We start from the raw sequence: 12,212 nt of genomic DNA, 5'->3' as shown, positions 1-12,212 counted from the left end.
ATGATAACATGCACAGTAACATAAGTCTGGGGGATGTTATTAGTTAATTCCCTCCCGATAACACTCTGCCTTTGATCTACCAAAGAGCCGACATATGTTCCACGTCATGTTAAATTGGTCAGCCACTTCGAGACCTTACATGTGTCTGTATTTACTTACAATTTAATTAATTTAGCCCGGCTTATCAAATTGACTTAGTAAGATTTATGTACTCGAGTACACCTTTTGATGGTCTTTTATTAGCCTTTGTTCTTTATCTGATAACCATAGACCATTTCAATAAGTTTTGGTCGCAGGTCGCTGTAAAGTCAATATAACGGCCTCTGAATTTGACTGAAATGCTTAAACTTAGCTTTTATTTCTGACACAGGCAGGCTGGTAACATTAAAATCTCAACAGCTGGGTTTTGAATAATAGTATAACTGCACGTTTATCCAAAGTGAACAATAAGGATATCAATTCTATTTGTTTTCATTTTACATCGGCAAAACAGAAATTATTAAAAACCAAAAGGAAAATATCTATATCACGACGAGATCATCAATGCGATCTGAAGAAACAATGGGGCCATGCAGAGCGTTCGCTTGACCATTCAATCATTCGAGATATCAATCATATTAATCATATTTTTCTATAAAGATGAATTCTGCAGATTGTGTTTGATGTTTTAACCCTTTAAACTTCCTTCATTGAAAATTCTATATTAAAAATACAGGGCCGTTAAAAAGGGTACAAAATGTGTACATGGTACAGAAAAATAATCAGATGATGTACCATGTCGTTGAAGCGTAGTTTATGACCAATATTTATCAATAAGGAAATTCTCCTATTTCATTTAAGGTGCACTCGAACGTACCAATTTGAACCCAAATTAAACTTTTATAGGTTTCCTGTAAAATGAGTTTATTTATACTAATTCCTGTGTTTAGGAGAGATTTAAATTTTATTGCTACCTCAAAAACCATTGATTATAAGTTAAAAGAACCTTGTTTTACGTTCGGTTATTAATTTTGATGATGGTTGTGGTGCAGGAAAAACGAAGTGGCATGATCTCTGGCAGAAACAGTGACTTTGTTAATGCTAAGGAAACTATCAGTGTTATTGACAAAACAAGGAAATAATTTTGAAAGTATATCGATGTGACCTGACCCATTTGGCGTGTCATTGTAAATATAATTTTATAAAGAAAAGTTGATGCATCGTAGAACACGTTTAACACATGTTACTTTGCTTTGAGTAAAGGTGAAATACATAATACAATTATACATCATACGTTTTCATAATGATTGTTATAAACTTCAAAAAAATTATTAAATGTATTTGATCTCAACAATATCACGTGGCCTTTCGATGATATCATTATGTTTGTGCAATATGGTCTTCTATCTGCAATATTTTAAGAATAGAGTAAAGCAGTGTATTAATATTCTTCAAATTTTGTGTGCATGAAAATACATATCATAAATCAACGTCCAATTGTTCCTCAGTGGTTGGCTTAACAATAGCATATTCTTGCAATTTCAAACTTAACAAACCTCGCTGATTTATATAATCACGTCCAGCTACCAAGCAAGCAGTAAGCTGCACAATAACCCCCTGGTCGAAATGGGAATTATTAAAGCAGATTTCTGTACATAATGAACTATTGTTGTACCAATCTTGTACTCGATATTTTGATCGTTTTTGTGGTCAGAATGGATGAGGTTATACTGACCACACACACGTGGGCTTAACCAGTTTGCTTGACCATACGATATCCTGTAAATTATACAAGACGTCTGCATCCTGCTGAAACTTTAGTATCGTCTGTTGTTTTCTAGATATCAAGTTTGTAATTTAACCCTAGAATTTATTATCTCAACTGATACATGATGAATTATTCAGAACTTCCTTCTGCTTCTGACAGTATTTGATACACGGGGCTGGAATAATCCGAAAACTCCGTTCATAGTTTAAGAGAATGAGAAAGACCAGAGCAAAAAAGCGTTACTAAGTCATTTTTAAGCAAATTTTCTGAATGTGCATGTTGTTGTTCAGGTCTTCTGGAATTTCAAGACTATTAATGCCTTAATCATTTTAGAACGTACAAAAGGGTTAATTTACAAGATCTGTCTTGGGGTTATCTACATGAAATCCTAGCTGACCAAAAAACGTTTTCTTCAAAACTCAAACCTTTCAATTGAAACGTATTTATAAAGTAGAGCACTCGTTTACGAGGTAGCCATATAGATGAGCAAAAAAAAAAACAGCTTGTTGTTATCAACCTTACAAGATTCGTTAGAGTTCTGAATTGTCAGATTAAAAGAAACCATTACTGTACAGTCACGATGACATTGTCCAACTTCGAAACAATAATTACCGACTTCTTCGGACAAAAGAGAATGAACTGGACAGTGGTCAAGCTGGGTGAAATATGTGTTGCATGAATGTGAAGGGTGGTGATACATGATAAGCTATCATGCTGATTGAACACGATAGACAGTAGACGTTACCCAGGGTACAAACTTGTGGTGTGATTTACCTATGTGTCCCAAATGCACATCGTAGGCTAAACTTCTTTAAAGAAGTACTATTTTCCACGACTATAGAGTGCTTTCTTCTTCGATTTCGGCCATATAGCCTATTAGAGCTTGTATGAAGTTATTATTATTTGTGACACCTTAATATTCTAATATTCCAATATTCTATATGCATTTCTCGTGTAAAATTCTTAAAATCTATTACTAGCAATTGCTAGTTCCACTTAGTTAAGACGGTTGAAAAGGCCAATTTAAAGGGACATCGGGTCAAATATAAATCCCTTTCATAACATCGGACGTTTATAAATAATGGAAATAAATTGATTGAAATTACCTCCTTAGCATTTCTCCATCTCCCTTCTTTAAATCTGGTCTTTTTACCACTTCTCTCACAGTTAATCCCTGAATTTGAATGTAATGGTGTCGAAGTCCGAGTGCTCAAATAATTATTCACTGCACTTGCCGCCGTCAAACAGTTTGATCCTTTGGGTCTTTGAATGGGCAGATTAACATCAACAAGTACCCTAGGGCAGAGACGGGGATCACTGGTATCCTCTAATCCTTCATCTGGCCCGGGGGTACAGCTTTTCACTTCACTATCTGACAATAGATTATCCAGTTGACTAGAAAGTCGGCTAGGATCAGGTGTGACGGCCGAGATATTTAAGGTATTGTTTGTCATAGAATAGGGTGAATTCAATACTCCACTACTTCCTAATGACCTACAGATTGTCGATTTCGACACGTCGTTTAATGAGTGACTTGTACTATTTGCACTTTTAGGTGATTGCATTTTTCCAAAATTTGTGTACAAGTAAAGTTTAGGTTTTGTAGCCTGCCCCTCACACTCTGGTCGGGCCGATATAGGAAGAGTTACATTTGAAGGAGACGATCCGAATGTTTTGTCAAGATCCATTTGTAATACTGAATTCATATTTATCCAATATATCGGTCACTGTCATTCCTCGTAAATCATATCAGTATATTTAATACATTTCTAGAATTAAACACAATTTAAGGAACTTCTGTTATTCCAAGATTTCCTTAATTTAAAGCCTATGGCTATAGTACGTAGCCTAGACTACGGGCAAAGCAATTAGGTAGAACAATTTAACAACAAACTCCTTGTTAAAATTTAACCGGTTTCCATATTTTATAATCCTCGAAAAACTCAATAAATTTACTATTATGGGGTTTTGGTAATCCCCTTTTGGCCATCTTAACCCATCATCACTGTCCACTGTCACAACTCAACTAAACCTATCATAACAGAAGCACGAGGGTTAATACAAATACGGCATTGTGGGAACGAAAAATCAAAACAAAGCCACAACGATTCGAAAAACAATATAAACAATTAAAAAATCGTAAAATTTCTTGCTCTTGCGTTGCAGATAGCCACAAAATTAATCCATTGTTCATTTGAAATAATATTTGTGACGAATCATTAAATATTAATTATGTTTAATTCAGAAAACATGATTGACAAGCAACTGTCATTATATTTGGCGGGTATTAATAGCACGCCTATTGGCTCTATTTTGGCCCCAATCGAGCATAATAAGGTCATCTGTCATAATTTTGCCAATTTCAGCTTTATTTTAGAATGATATTTCCCAAATCATACATTCATTTTGAATATTGCTTATGAACTATGAGCAGACATCTTAAAAACTAAAAACTGGGTATGAATATACGACTAAACAGACGATTTTATGGTTGACATCACGCGCTGGTGGCCATTTTGGTTGAATCGGTAACAGCAACATGGCGCGGCTTCGCTTTCCAGGCCGTCCAGGATACAGATTTGATCGTTTAGGAATCAGATATGGCTTAGACGATGCCAGAAATGCCACAGATCCAACCTTAGCTCTTGTAGCCAATATCCACAGAGGTTTACGCTATTTTAGAGAGCTCTGTGGCGAATCTGATGAGGTAAATTGTCCACTGACTCTGTATCGAAACAAAATGGCCGACATCGCAATTTGTACAATTCATATTTTAGCAAAATTCTCTGTAACTGCTCTACGTTTTTCATTATTTATCTCTTCTCTTAGTTCCTCGGGTACACTGATTCACATTCCTTGTGTTGTCACTATCTCTCTGCCACTGAAATGTCGTAAAACTTCAAAAATTGTAAAGATGTCATAATTAAATAACATTTTCTTCTTTGAAATTGGATCAAATTCAAGTATGATGAAAACATAGATTTGAAGTTGCTTGTTAAATGTGATGCTTTGTAGTCCTTACTTTAAAAACCTGGACATAGATTAAAATCAACAAAACTATTTAGCTTTGAAATACCTGTATAAGCATATGTTTTGTATTCAAAAAGATATAAGTGTTAAGCATTGACCTTAAAAAAAAAATTACATCCTTAATGATATATTTTGAAAATTAGACTGAAGGCCAGTAACATGAACATTCCAATTTGAACTTTATATTAAATCATAATATCTATCATACCAGTATTCTTTGATTCTAGGATTACTCATAATGATTTAAAGATCCTTGATAGTTGGAAATCTAAAATGAGTAGGTTTAAACTCATGTCCTGTCAAAATTACCTTCATTGCACACTGCATGGCGTTGCCCTTTGTTAGCCCAATTAGGTGCGGAAGAGAAAACCGTAAAACTCTGTTCATTTCATTTTAATCTAAATAATTTACATATCTAATGAATTTAGCCAAGATTATCGTCGCTTCTTCCTCTGGTCATTTGGAAATCCTTGTAATCAACCCAATGTTGCATGAACTTGTTCTTTGCAGAATTCTGTTTGATCTTCTCACATTCTAATTGCAAAGACTATTTTCTCCAATTGAAATCGCAAAAAAATTCAAATCACTGAATTTTCTACCAAATAAAATTTCAAACAAAATTTTGTTTTCATGTTAAGAATATTAAATGGTGATAATTAGGTTTTAAAACATTTTCTTAGGCATCTAATTTTCATAAACTAAGCTTTGATGCTGATTTTGCCCCATTTAGTTCATGAACAACTTAAAACTAACGTTTAATGTGGAAAAATTGACAGTCATTACTTGATCCTTTTTTTATTCCAGGATGAAGAATTTGAAGGGTTTACACATCGGGATGTTTTGAAATCAAATCAGAAGCTATCAAGAGCTATTAAAGAAGAGTTAAAACGTCAACAAAGCTTAGAACCAGCAACTAGCCCTGTCAGTAGATACAGTGGTAGTCATAATGCATCCATTAATACAAGGCTAACATCAACCAAACATTCATTGGATGATCTGCCTACATCAGAAAGGACTAGAGGCCGTAAAAAGACAGTGGTACATAAGTCTTATGCAGATGTGATTAAAAAGGGTTTAGGAAAGGGATCCTTAGCCTCAACTATTACCAAAGTGAAAGATTTGAAAAGATTACAAGTTAGTCCCAAAAAACTTAAACATTCTATAAAATCCCCAGTGAGAGTGAAATCACCAACCACACCGATTAAACTTAAACTAACATTATCGAGAGATTCACAAAGTGCTGAAAGAAAGAGAGGACCTGGGCGACCTCCCAATTCATTAGTGTATAGGGCAAATACTGACCCAGTTCCAGGGCGTGGTAGAGGTAGACCCAAAAAATATGACGTCCAAAGTCCTCCAAGTGCACTTAGACAAACTCTTGTCACAAATAAACTTTCTTCTAAACAAAGTGAAAAAGATAGAGCTAAAAAACTTTTGGCGAAAGCAAAGAAAGGTCTTATTCCTCAATCCAAGTTATGTTTACTATCCGTGGACACTGATAATTCTCCGAAACCGAAACCCAGGTTTGTTTTACCGTCTAAAAGTTCACGTTCATCCAGGGTGATAAAACCAAACAAACGTTTTGTAGAAGATGATTCAGATGACTGGCAGTCTATCAATGCTTTTAGACAGCGTAGAAGTCTCCCAGCTGATTTTACCTCTATTGTTGATCATGACACAGCTGCAGCCATTTCTAATTTTAGTCCACCTCCCTCCAATAGCACTGAAGGTGGTCTCAAAGCATTAGAAGGAGCAAATTTACTCCCACATAAGGGTCTTTTAGACATGCCATTAGTCATAGAAGGAAAGAGACATCGGAAACCTAGCATAAAACTGAGATTGAAGCAATTCAATGCTTCTAGTTTGTTGACACCAGATGAAGAAGGTACTGATAGTTCTTCAACTGCCTCCTCCTCAACAGGAGCTTCATCACACTCTTTGTTTTCCTCCACGAAAAATCCTTTAGCTCCTGCCAAACTAGGTGTGTTTAATCGAGCTGGACCAATGAAGCTGAATCGAATACGACCTGATGGAAAAGGACAGGATTTGTCAGCTAAAACCAGTAACATTATTCTTCAGAAAGCCAAACTACAGCTAAACAGGCAAGCTTTAAATCAATCAAAGGCAGCTCTGGCAAGGTCACTGAAAGCCAAAATGAAACGTGAAGCAAAACACACTAAACATGATGAGTCTTCAGAAATGTCTCAGATCTCACCCAGACTACAGTTATCTCCCTTAGCTGGTATGAGACATCCATTTGATTCTCCAATCAGTCCACAAAGAGGAACCCTGTCACCTGGAGGTACCAGTTTTGGTAAGTATAACTTTTTGGAACCAAAAATTGTGTAAATTGCAGATACATGTATTTCCATTGTTAGATTTTAAAATGTCAAACTTGTCAAAATATTTGCTTTGAATTTCCGCTATCTGTAGCCTTTTTAGCATTATTAGTCTTAAAATTAGTCTTTGCTGTTGTTTTTTTCCAGTCTGCTTTTAGATATTTTCATTTTCTATGCTTATATTATTAAAGGTATGGGAAGTGGTGAGAAGATGACTGTTAGTATAAAGAAGAGAAAGTTTCGTAAGGGTCAGTGTGCTGTATGTGGTGATAAACAAGTTCTACCCAGTGATAAGCTAGGTGTACCATTCTGTCAATTTTGTGATAAATTTCTACGTATTCATATTAAACGTCAACATGTCAAGCCTGATGATTATATCTGTAAATTTAAAGGTATATCAAGCTTTTTAGTCTTTCTTTATATTTTGCTATTTTAATTTTCTTGTTAATCTTGAAAATTTAATTTTATCTTTTCACAGTACTGCAAAGCAGTGACTAAAGCTTGCTGTGTTCCTAGGGACAATTATATTAAATCTCTTGGAACCATTCCCAGGAATTTGTGAATTAAAAAATAAGCCAAATATGACATTTTGGTATCATGTTCAATGTTTATGCCTATCAAACATAGTTTGAAAAAATCAAAAGGAAGATACTAGTTCTGAGATGCAAGTTTGATGAAACATCTCTACATGATATTCCTAATTCCTTGATCTAATAGAAAGAGAGAGAATTTAAATATGATCATGTTGGTTTTTTTTTCTTTTGTGTAGGTAAATGTAAGATAAATTTTGAAAAGAAGAGATTTTGTAAATCATGCCGATTGATGAAATGTATGGATATTAAAGATATAAATGAAAAGATCAAATCAACACCAAAATCACCTGGCTTCACCGTGACATCACCATCAACAATATTTTTAAATCCATCCACAGAGACATCTAGTATATCACCTGACAAAGGACTTAAATCACCTAAAACTAAAAGCCCTGAAAAAAACCCCAAATCAGCTAGCAAGTCTAAAGAGAACCTTCCTGGTAAGTACTAGAAGAATGACTGAAAGACTACAGATAGTTGCAATGAGGAGGACACTTGGGATGTCATATGAACAGTTTTGAAGGAAGTATTGTGGTTGTGATGATTGAACTCATTGTGTTGTGAAAGTATGATGTCCTTGAATGTCCAGTTGAACCATATGTTTTTCAAAAGGACAAGACAGGTTTCTGGAGAAAGCAATAAAAACATGTGACCTCCTTTTAAAGGCTTGCATTTTCCTGCAGGCTGACAAAAAATGCCTATAAGATTTTGTTAAAATATTTTCAGAGATGCTGACATGGAAATAGTGTCCAGTCTTTCATATGAGACAATTAAATCCCCAGTGCTAAAAGCTCTACATATTAAAGATCCCTTGACACATGTAACTTGAAAAGATAGTAGGTTAATGCTGCTGTCTTGACGAAATTTCCCTTATTCAACACTGGATGGCTTTGTCCGTCTACATTAACCTAATCAGGTGTAAGAGATAAGATGCTATATGTCTATTTTTGTATTTAAGGAGAAGTTTCACCTGAAGCTAAAGCAGAAGAGGATTCTCCACCAATAGATAAAGCAGTACTTGGTCATGGTCCTAGAATTAAACATGTCTGTCGTAGAGCTGCTATGGTTGTTAGAAAAGATATTGCTCGATTCCCAGAGAAAGCTGAAGGTCCAAGTCTTAGTGCTTTACCAAATACTGAGAAACAGAAAATATATAAAGAAGAAGAAAAGAAAGCTAAAGGTAACCCTCCTATACCATCAGACTTGTAGCATAAATGATCTTTGACCAAAATAAAAGCCAATATGATATTATACCATGTGTTTGACAATGAAAAGGCGCAGCATGTGTCTATGCAAACAAGCATACAAAAACTACTTGCTCATACAATCATACAAACATTTAATCAAATACTGCAGAAAAGACTTAACAAATTTTCTATTACCACAGCTGAGTCATGGGTGTCAATTGGAGAGTTTGAACAGGTTCTGTCTGTTCCAATTCTGCCCTTCATTAAAGTCCACTGTATTGTTCTTCATAATTCAACTATGTCTATTGTAATTCTACCACTAGAGTTATCAGATGAAGAAATTCCAGTATTACCATCTGAAGAAGAACAACCAAGTGAATTGACTGTTTTTAAAAAGAAACCAATTGATAAGTGAGTAATGACATTTTATTGTCATGGTACCACTTTCCTAACTTAATACTTAAAAAGATTGAGTACTTGAGGTTGTTATCTCATATTCATGGTAAAGTTTTCCTGAGCATCAAACGACCTTATAAACTTAGATTTGCATATTTTTAGATTTTTTTCGTGGTTCAGCATCACTTTTCCACAGAAGGTAAGCTAATGATATCAAAAGTCTGAGCACCCTAATTAGCTGACCAACTACACTTATAGTATTTGTATATTAGTGGTATACATTATAGATTAATGTTGAAAAATATTGTTTTCTAGAATGTTGGCCAAGAGAATAGAAACAGCTAAACTAGTTCGGAATTCTGGTCAAGTTGGTAAAAGACGTAAAATAAGATGTAAAGTTTGTACTGGATGTATAGCTGATGATTGTGGTAAATGTACCTATTGTCTGTAAGTAATCATTTCTAGTGATTTGAAAGGGTTTCCTAGTCTTTGTGTGTGTGTATAGCTTTCAGTTGAGGTATCAAAGGATACTTCTGGAAGATTTAACTCTGTTTAACAAGAATGAGGATTTCAGTGATTAATTAGAAGTATGAATATGAATATTTAATAACTATATATGTAAGTAGATGATGTATTAGTCTTTCAATAATTTAATTAGACTTAAAACTTCACTGTGTTGTATATATATATATTGTTTTTAAACTTTGAGTGATAGTGATATATATTTATGTTACTGTTTCAGGGACAAACCAAAGTTTGGAGGAAGTTGTAAAATGAAACAGGCTTGTATGTGAGTAACATGCCTAGAAATTTATAGTCATTTGCTTCATGTTTGTCTTTACTAAAACTATATAAATATTATTTAATAGATTCAGATTAAGCATAACAATCCCAAGTTGTTATCTCTAATACAGGTATGAAGGATAAGTTAAACTTCTGTGGACCTTGGTAGTGAAGTTGCCCAACAGATTTTGTAGTTATCCTTAATTGTCACTTCAGTTTGGAGAACAAGAAGGTTACCACGTCTGAGTAGTCATGGCAACTGATACAATTCTCCTATATCAAATATTTTACAGTTAAAAACTTAATCAACTATGATATTTCATTCTTGGTATAACTCCTGTAAAAACAAGCATAATTTATTTAGAATCTAGATCAAATGAAAAGAAATATATGCACTATAGGTGGTAAAATAATTGAAATAATTGATTATCTTCGCTAGGAATTTATTATTTTGATTATCGATTATCAATTTTCATTAAAGATTAAATGTTAAAGTTAAATTTTCTCCAATTAATCTCTTTGACCTCTTCAATTTCCTTCAGCACATAACTTACCAACATTAAACTATGATAACCAATCTCAATTTGGTAATAATATTAACTTTATAATAATAACTTTATTTTGACAACCCATTTAGACATAAGTCTATTTTTAATAATAATTTTTGAAATAACATAATTTATTTTTTTTGAATTTTGATTATGATAACTTAATTGTGTAGATCATGGAAATCTTTAATGTTCATTACACTTTCAGTCATCGTCGTTGTTTAAATCCGTGCTATGCCAAGGTAGCTACAGCCTCCTTCATAACATTAAAAGAACAACCTAAAGGTAGTCATGAAGATGATAAAGATAAAGATGATGAAAATAAAACTCCTGGTAGTAGTAATACTAATAATACTGCTAGATACACCACCACTACAGTCTCTACTAGTTCTACTAGCAATACAGGTACAGGTACTCTCCTCTCTATACCCTCATTATATTGTCATCTGTTATTAATACTGAAATGAGTTCAGAAAAGATATATGGTACACCAGTGCTAGTAGAAAACAGATATTTGTCCATCAAAAGAGCAATATTGAAGTTTATAGGTTTGCAGCATAGGTCAGCTTATAAGATCTAGGTTGATTATAAGAAATATTGAAATACAGTTGAATTTGACTTCTGAAAAGTTTTTCAATTAACTGTAATTTATAATCTGGTATATCAAACATTTAGATTACAATATTCCTGTACCTAATGTTTATTTGTTTATTTTGACCAGGTTCAGGAGACAAACAACCTCCCTCCAACAACAACAATAACAGTAATGTATCTAACAACCAAGCCAGTCTGACTCATTCAGCGTTTCAACCCAGTAGTATCAACAGTAACAGTGGTGTAGGACGTTTACCACCTAGTAAAAGAGTTCTCAAGTCAAAGGTAAAGTTCATTTTGATAGTTGTACATGTGAATCAAAATTAAATTTTTTTAATCTAAGTGGAAAAACTATAGTTGCTTGTTCTTATTTTTTTTGTAAAGTCTGACATTCAGCAGATATATATTTAGATTTGTTATTATAAGTTTAACTGTCATATTCTGTGGAGCATTCCCTTCTGAATAAAAGGGATAGGTTTAGATCTCAGTAGGACTTGTTAAAAACATCATTCATGACAAGACTGGTAATGGATTATTTTGTATTTTCCAGATTTTAAGTAAGAATAAAGTTTTACCTAGAGTTTTACAACCAATACATACTAATAGACAATGGTCTTCAATACCAGTTGACCCTCATTATATTAAAGCTGAATTCAAGGTTAGTTTTGGAAAAATGTCTTTAAATTAACATTTGAAATGTAAAATCAATTTGTTACTACCATCATCAATGAAATATAAGACTGGCATACTTGTGGGACAGAGCCCAATTAAAATCTTATACGCTTTTAAGCTCAACTTTGATGATTGCTGTACCAGGTGTGCCTACCATGGTTGATCATATTCACCTTTCTGTAACAATCAGACTGGCAGTTGACAACCAATTCAGAAAGTCTACATAGCTAACAATGCTGTTATTGTTTTTGCAGGATAAATATGATACTGATACAGCTTGGGCGGGTGGTATGGCTTTAGTTTTATCATCATCATCTTGTATA

At 33.8% G+C, this 12,212-nt stretch overlaps 1 protein-coding gene across 1 annotated transcript; it reads right to left on the bottom strand.

The window, feature by feature from the left end:
- Window positions 1-809: 809 nt before the first annotated feature.
- Window positions 810-3,453, bottom strand: LOTGIDRAFT_153194 (hypothetical protein; the record flags this gene model as incomplete). Its single annotated transcript, XM_009057116.1, has 2 exons — window positions 810-890; window positions 2,854-3,453. 2 exons carry the CDS (start codon window positions 3,451-3,453, stop codon window positions 810-812), a joined length of 681 nt encoding a protein of 226 aa, XP_009055364.1.
- Between the last annotated feature and the right edge of the window lie 8,759 nt (window positions 3,454-12,212).

The sequence above is a fragment of the Lottia gigantea genome, assembly GCF_000327385.1.
Source record: "Lottia gigantea unplaced genomic scaffold LOTGIsca_3, whole genome shotgun sequence".
NCBI lineage: Eukaryota > Metazoa > Mollusca > Gastropoda > Lottiidae > Lottia > Lottia gigantea.
Note: the sequence above shows the minus strand (reverse complement) of the source record. Positions and strands in the feature narration are given on the sequence as shown.